The sequence below is a fragment of the Sinocyclocheilus grahami genome, unplaced genomic scaffold, assembly GCF_001515645.1.
Source record: "Sinocyclocheilus grahami isolate Dianchi unplaced genomic scaffold, SAMN03320097.WGS_v1.1 scaffold641.1, whole genome shotgun sequence".
Taxonomy (NCBI): Eukaryota; Metazoa; Chordata; class Actinopteri; order Cypriniformes; family Cyprinidae; genus Sinocyclocheilus; species Sinocyclocheilus grahami.
In genome coordinates, this window is record NW_015505820.1 from 854,974 (window position 1) to 862,645 (window position 7,672).

The following is a 7,672-nucleotide window of genomic DNA, read 5'->3' on the forward strand; positions in this document are numbered from 1 at the left end:
TGGTTCTTTATATATATATATATATATATATATATATATATATATATATATAATTTTTTTTTTTAGAACAAATTATTCTTCTATGGAATCACTGTGAAACCTTTATTTTTTGGAACCTTTATCTCTAACAGTGCAGAACCTTGTAAAACCATCAGAAGCTGGTTTTAGCTGGATTTCCAACAGGGTTTCTTCACTACATGCATGAAAACTTGAACCACTCATTGTGACCAAAGCATAATTTGTATGAATACATTAACATTTTCTGAAACACACACTGCACATTTCATTTAAAGCGACAGCTGCCGGTCAGCTGTGAAGACTGCAATCAGTCATGCAGATCAGACTGACTACATACACCAAAAACTAGATTCAAAGTGTACACATAATTTATACATCAAAGGCAGTATGGACATGCCTGTATATATCAGTCCAGTCAGTTTATTAGTTTCAGATGAATACGTTTTTCCATGTTAGGTGATTGTGTGGTATTGTTAAACACACACATGCGGAACACACACTTTCATCCGTGCTTGTACTGACTCTGCGTGAACCAACGTTCTGGATTTTCAGCAGATATCTTTGAATATCTATCTCAGAGTGCAGAGCGGACAACATCCCCTGAAATAACTATTAGGACAGAGAGAAAGAGATACATAGTAAAAAACATTGATAAGGAACATATGCATAATAGAACAGAAAATGTGGAATTCAGCAGAGAGGAATGATGTTCATGCTTGAAAATGCCCACACAAACCCACAGCAGCTGATGAGGATCATCACTCTAAACATTTTATAACTTTTAAAATGTGTTTTTATAAGTACTTCCTCCAACAAAAAGAGGTGTGGAGAAGTATGTGACAGTCCAGACTCCTGCCAAGCACTTATGGGCCATTACGATAGCCAAGAAAAGGACCTGAGATGCTAAATGATGTGTCAGGGGTCACAAACTAAGCATATTGAACACTTTCATTCTTCATTTACCCCTACAAAAGAAACATGTTCTAATTCATTTGAACAGCTTTTGAAGAATAATAGTTTAAGTGAATTTTAAATTTAAGGAAATTTGTATTCTCAAACGTCATTCACATATCCACATATTCAAACATGTCATATTTGTTTACAAGCCATTCAGGAACTACATCAAGGTGAGTAAATTATGACATATATTCATTTCTGAGCAAACAACAGGAATCCGTTCCAGCCAAATACATTTTAAAATAAGTCATGACAACTGATACAAAGAGCTTTTGATATTTAAATCGGCTGATGCATCATTAAAAGTCAACAAATGTATGAAAGAGCAGATCTCCTGACACTGAAACACCCACACACCTTTGGTTTCTTGTAATATAGATGTTTATTCATCTCTTTGATATGAGGTAGCAAAAGAGAGAGTTTGAACTGAACCAGATGAAACCGGATCAGAACTTTCCAGACCACAGCAAAGTGTCCTGGGGTTCTTTTGAGGGCAGGAGGTGGGAAATTAGACCCACAGCCACCAACACAATGATTTTCAGAGGGCACGCACAAAACAGGAGCTGTCAACCGACTGATGACAATAAAAGCTCAAGGGTGTGTTTGTGCCTGTGTGAGTCACCACAGGTTAGCTTCTATTCTCAAACCTTTTCTATAATTAGTTTAATGCTGCAGTTCGTAAGTTTTGTCTCTTTGTCACCATCTCTGTTTGAAAACCTGGAATTGCAGCTGTGTGCGGTATTATCTAGCTTGCGTGGGTTGTGCGGCGGCACGGCTCCAGCACGGATGAATCTATGTTATGAAGAGTATGTGTGGCAGTCAGTCACCGCACCGGTGTGGATATTTACTGTACTTCGCAATCACAGATTCTAGCCTAAGTCTTGGAAATAAGAATTTTCACCCTATTGCCATCCGAAATTGTAAGAAACAAGTCTGCCTCATTTGTTCTGACCAACTGAGGAAAAAAGCATTACCATAAATCTCGCTACCAATGGTGATTAAATCTAAAATTCGGTTAGCTTATATAACATCGAACCGTTCAAATTATTATTATTGTTATACTTTATTCTCAAATGATTCATATTAACAACATCAGCATTGGTGACTATGAGTATAGTGTGTATTAGCGTGTAGATTTCAATTTCTGCACAGTCTAATCTAATTGACATACTCTTCGAATTTCATATTAAGAAATTCTTTTAACCCCAAAAGCTAATTATGCTCCCTTCGAACTGGTTTTCTTTAAAATACAAATCTTTGTAATCCCAGGCTGTAATCAGTAGGGATGTAACGATTACCGGTTTGACGATAAATCATGATAAAATTGCCCACGGTTAGTATTACCTTTTCATGTATTAGCGTGTAGATTTCAATTTCTGCACAGTCTAATCTAATTGACATACTCTTCGAATTTCATATTAAGAAATTCTTTTAACCCCAAAAGCTAATTATGCTCCCTTCGAACTGGTTTTCTTTAAAATACAAATCTTTGTAATCCCAGGCTGTAATCAGTAGGGATGTAACGATTACCGGTTTGACGATAAATCATGATAAAATTGCCCACGGTTAGTATTACCTTTTCATCTTTTAATTAGCATTAAAACTAGGGCTGAATGATTTTGGAAAATAATCTAATTGCGATTGTTTTTACCAATATTGCGATTGCAATTTAATATGCAATAATTTTTTTAAAGCTCTTTATGTTCTGTATTATTCAACAAAGACAAGCTATAAATCATTGTATAGTATGCTCAACACACTATTAGATAGATTAAACATAAATATTCTTTTCTGTAGGCCAGGCCTATATGTTAAAATGAAATTAGGTGATGCATGAATTGATATGAATGACATTTTTATTTAACAACTACAATCACAGTACATTTACTGATTTGTTGAACTTCCAACCTTGTAAGCATGTAATCATTATGTTTAAATAAGCCTGGTGTAAACATTAATATGAAAGTCAGTAACAAATCACACAAACTAAAGTAGATTGCAGAAATATAAAAACAAATCTGTTGCTTTACCACACTACTTTAGGTAATTCAAAGTCACTGTAATAAACATATGTAAACATGTGGACTGCACTTTTTAAACACTGTCTGTTAACTTTAGACCAGTGGTTCTCAAACTTTTTTGGTCGCGCCCCCCTTTAAACCTATAAAAAAAATCTGCCCCCCTTTCCTGAATCCCCATCCCACCTCAGACTACCAAATAATTTCACTAAACATTATGAAAAATGTATGCTTTTTTAATTTAAAAAACCTACAGGGAAAAAACACCTGCATCACTTGAAACATTGAAAAATAGCATAGAGAGAATAACTTATTATTATTATTCCCTCGCTGTTATTTATTTATTTTTTGTGGGTTTCATGCTGTCCGCTAAGGCATAGGACACACACAGGCTTTCCTCCTCACCAACATTAAACACCATGTCTATACCAGACACGAGCGGCAAAATACAGTAGAACCGTTATAATCAGTGACGCTGTGTACACTGGATGTGGAGACAAAACCTGACATTAAACTGATGCCTTGTTCTATTTATAAGGTACTGACACAAAGTTAAAATGATTTGCAACGGTCGCTTTGCCGCGTCGTGTAGAGCTGTTGCAGCGCGATGCACAACTGTAGCGTGCGGTATAGACACGGTGAGTGAAGCCGAGAGCAAGATATGGCTTGTCATATTTTCTGCATTTAGCTTGTGAATGACCAGCACCTGCCTGGGTCTGTGCGACTTCATCTATGGCTATTCTCTTCGCTTTCACAAACCAATCCATCTCCCATTCTAAGTTACGTCCTTTGGCTGTTTACCATTTTATTTCTTTTCTTTTTCTGCTGATGGCCCGCGCTCAACTTGAAGCACCGCTGCTTAGAACGATGGGTGTGTGTCATCAAAGTACACTCTTAAAAATAAAGGTGCTTCAAAAGGTTCTTCAAGCGATGCCATAGAAGAACCATTTTTGGTTCCACAAAGAACCATTCAGTCAAAGGTTCTTTAAAGAACCATCTCTTTCTTACCTTTTTATAATCTGAAGAACCTTCTTTCACCACAAAGAACCTTTTGTGAAACAGAAAGGTTCTTCAGATGTTAAAGGTTCTTTATGGAACCATTTAGACAAAAAGGCGCCGTACTTTACACCGATCGATCTTCAAGTGGAACACACCTCTTTACTCTCGCGTGTCACATGACCGTGTAATCACAGTATCACAGTCTCAAAAATCGCCTTATTTCATATCGCGATATTATCGCAAATGCAATTAATCGTTCAGCCCTAATTAAAACCGTACTGGATTACCGCGATTTGAACAACTGGCAATAAATAAATACTGTCCAGCATAGGGCTGGACAATAATTCAATATCAATATGTATCGCGATATAATTTTTTTCAATAACGGTGATATGATTTTTAAACACATTTCCCATATTTCGATATACATTACCAGTTTCCCATACATTGATTTATTTGTGGCGTTTGACTTCGTTGAATAAACATGAGCACTGCACGTTTCAAAATCATAACACGGCACGGGTGTTTTATATGAATGTATCTCTGAAGGGAAAAGTTTCGATGGCATTTTCATTTGATCTGATAAAGTAGCATTCATGAGCGGAGCTTCTTTGATTACAGCCATTACTGGAGAAACCGCTAGTTTTATCACTCTAAAAGCGCCTCCTGCTGGCAGAGAATCAGTTTTCATTTTAAATAAGCCCGTCTCCAGCAACATTTCCAGTTTTTGTTGTTGTTCAATTTTTTTGTTTTCTGCAGCGACTCGGAGCACTTTTCATACCCTTTTTTTCTGGCTGAAGCACATTTGTTTCAATCTATTATGCTCCCTTCGAACTGGTTTTCTTTAAAATACAAATCTTTGTAATCCCAGGCTGTAATCAGTAGGGATGTAACGATTACCGGTTTGACGATAAATCATGATAAAATTGCCCACGGTTAGTATTACCTTTTCATCTTTTAATTAGCATTAAAACTAGGGCTGAATGATTTTGGAAAATAATCTAATTGCGATTGTTTTTACCAATATTGCGATTGCAATTTAATATGCAATAATTTTTTTAAAGCTCTTTATGTTCTGTATTATTCAACAAAGACAAGCTATAAATCATTGTATAGTATGCTCAACACACTATTAGATAGATTAAACATAAATATTCTTTTCTGTAGGCCAGGCCTATATGTTAAAATGAAATTAGGTGATGCATGAATTGATATGAATGACATTTTTATTTAACAACTACAATCACAGTACATTTACTGATTTGTTGAACTTCCAACCTTGTAAGCATGTAATCATTATGTTTAAATAAGCCTGGTGTAAACATTAATATGAAAGTCAGTAACAAATCACACAAACTAAAGTAGATTGCAGAAATATAAAAACAAATCTGTTGCTTTACCACACTACTTTAGGTAATTCAAAGTCACTGTAATAAACATATGTAAACATGTGGACTGCACTTTTTAAACACTGTCTGTTAACTTTAGACCAGTGGTTCTCAAACTTTTTTGGTCGCGCCCCCCTTTAAACCTATAAAAAAAATCTGCCCCCCTTTCCTGAATCCCCATCCCACCTCAGACTACCAAATAATTTCACTAAACATTATGAAAAATGTATGCTTTTTTAATTTAAAAAACCTACAGGGAAAAAACACCTGCATCACTTGAAACATTGAAAAATAGCATAGAGAGAATAACTTATTATTATTATTCCCTCGCTGTTATTTATTTATTTTTTGTGGGTTTCATGCTGTCCGCTAAGGCATAGGACACACACAGGCTTTCCTCCTCACCAACATTAAACACCATGTCTATACCAGACACGAGCGGCAAAATACAGTAGAACCGTTATAATCAGTGACGCTGTGTACACTGGATGTGGAGACAAAACCTGACATTAAACTGATGCCTTGTTCTATTTATAAGGTACTGACACAAAGTTAAAATGATTTGCAACGGTCGCTTTGCCGCGTCGTGTAGAGCTGTTGCAGCGCGATGCACAACTGTAGCGTGCGGTATAGACACGGTGAGTGAAGCCGAGAGCAAGATATGGCTTGTCATATTTTCTGCATTTAGCTTGTGAATGACCAGCACCTGCCTGGGTCTGTGCGACTTCATCTATGGCTATTCTCTTCGCTTTCACAAACCAATCCATCTCCCATTCTAAGTTACGTCCTTTGGCTGTTTACCATTTTATTTCTTTTCTTTTTCTGCTGATGGCCCGCGCTCAACTTGAAGCACCGCTGCTTAGAACGATGGGTGTGTGTCATCAAAGTACACTCTTAAAAATAAAGGTGCTTCAAAAGGTTCTTCAAGCGATGCCATAGAAGAACCATTTTTGGTTCCACAAAGAACCATTCAGTCAAAGGTTCTTTAAAGAACCATCTCTTTCTTACCTTTTTATAATCTGAAGAACCTTCTTTCGCCCCAAAGAACCTTTTGTCAAACAGAAAGGTTCTTCAGAGGTTAAAAGTTCTTTATGGAACCATTTAGACAAAAAGGTTCTTCTATGGCATCGTGAAGCACCTTTATTTTTAAGAGTGTACTGCGAGAGCTATAAGAGAACGCGGACGTCTCATGCTTTCTCTCGCCGTACTTTGATGTCATACACCGATCGATCTTCAAGTGGAACACACCTCTTTACTCTCGCGTGTCACATGACCGTGTAATCACAGTCTCTGTGATTCAAAAATCGCCTTATTTCATATCGCGATATTATCGCAAATGCAATTAATCGTTCAGCCCTAATTAAAACCGTACTGGATTACCGCGATTTGAACAACTGGCAATAAATAAATACTGTCCAGCATAGGGCTGGACAATAATTCAATATCAATATGTATCGCGATATAATTTTTTTCAATAACGGTGATATGATTTTTAAACACATTTCCCATATTTCGATATACATTACCAGTTTCCCATACATTGATTTATTTGTGGCGTTTGACTTCGTTGAATAAACATGAGCACTGCACGTTTCAAAATCATAACACGGCACGGGTGTTTTATATGAATGTATCTCTGAAGGGAAAAGTTTCGATGGCATTTTCATTTGATCTGATAAAGTAGCATTCATGAGCGGAGCTTCTTTGATTACAGCCATTACTGGAGAAACCGCTAGTTTTATCACTCTAAAAGCGCCTCCTGCTGGCAGAGAATCAGTTTTCATTTTAAATAAGCCCGTCTCCAGCAACATTTCCAGTTTTTGTTGTTGTTCAATTTTTTTGTTTTCTGCAGCGACTCGGAGCACTTTTCATACCCTTTTTTTCTGGCTGAAGCACATTTGTTTCAATCTATAAGAATAATCAGCCTACACTACCAGTCTAAAGTTTTTGAACAGTAAGATTTTTAATGTAGGTTTTTTTTTGCTCACCAAGGCTGCATTTATTTGATCCAAAGTACAGCAAAAACAGTAAAATGTTGAAATATTTGTACTATTTAAAATTGCTTTCTATTTGAATAGATTTTAAAATGTAATGTATTCCTGTGATCATACATAGCCAAATTTTCAGCATCATTACTCCAGTCTTCAGTGTCACATGATCCTTCAGAAATTATTTTAATATGCTGATTTGCTGATTATCAATATTAAAAAAAAAAAATTCAGGATTCTTTGATGAATAGACAGATCCAAAGATCAGCATTTATCTGAAATAAAAAGCTTTTGTAACATTATA

The 7,672-nt window shown here is 36.1% G+C and overlaps 1 protein-coding gene across 1 annotated transcript in view; it reads right to left on the reverse strand.

The window, feature by feature from the left end:
- The window catches only part of LOC107558331 (sickle tail protein homolog), a 76,533-nt gene that overhangs the window by 8,891 nt on the left and 59,970 nt on the right, over positions 1 to 7,672 (reverse strand). The window contains exon 3 of the mRNA XM_016241983.1: positions 519 to 627. Within this exon, the coding sequence (XP_016097469.1) occupies positions 519 to 627 (109 nt within the window). The remainder of the gene's footprint in view (positions 1 to 518; positions 628 to 7,672) is intronic.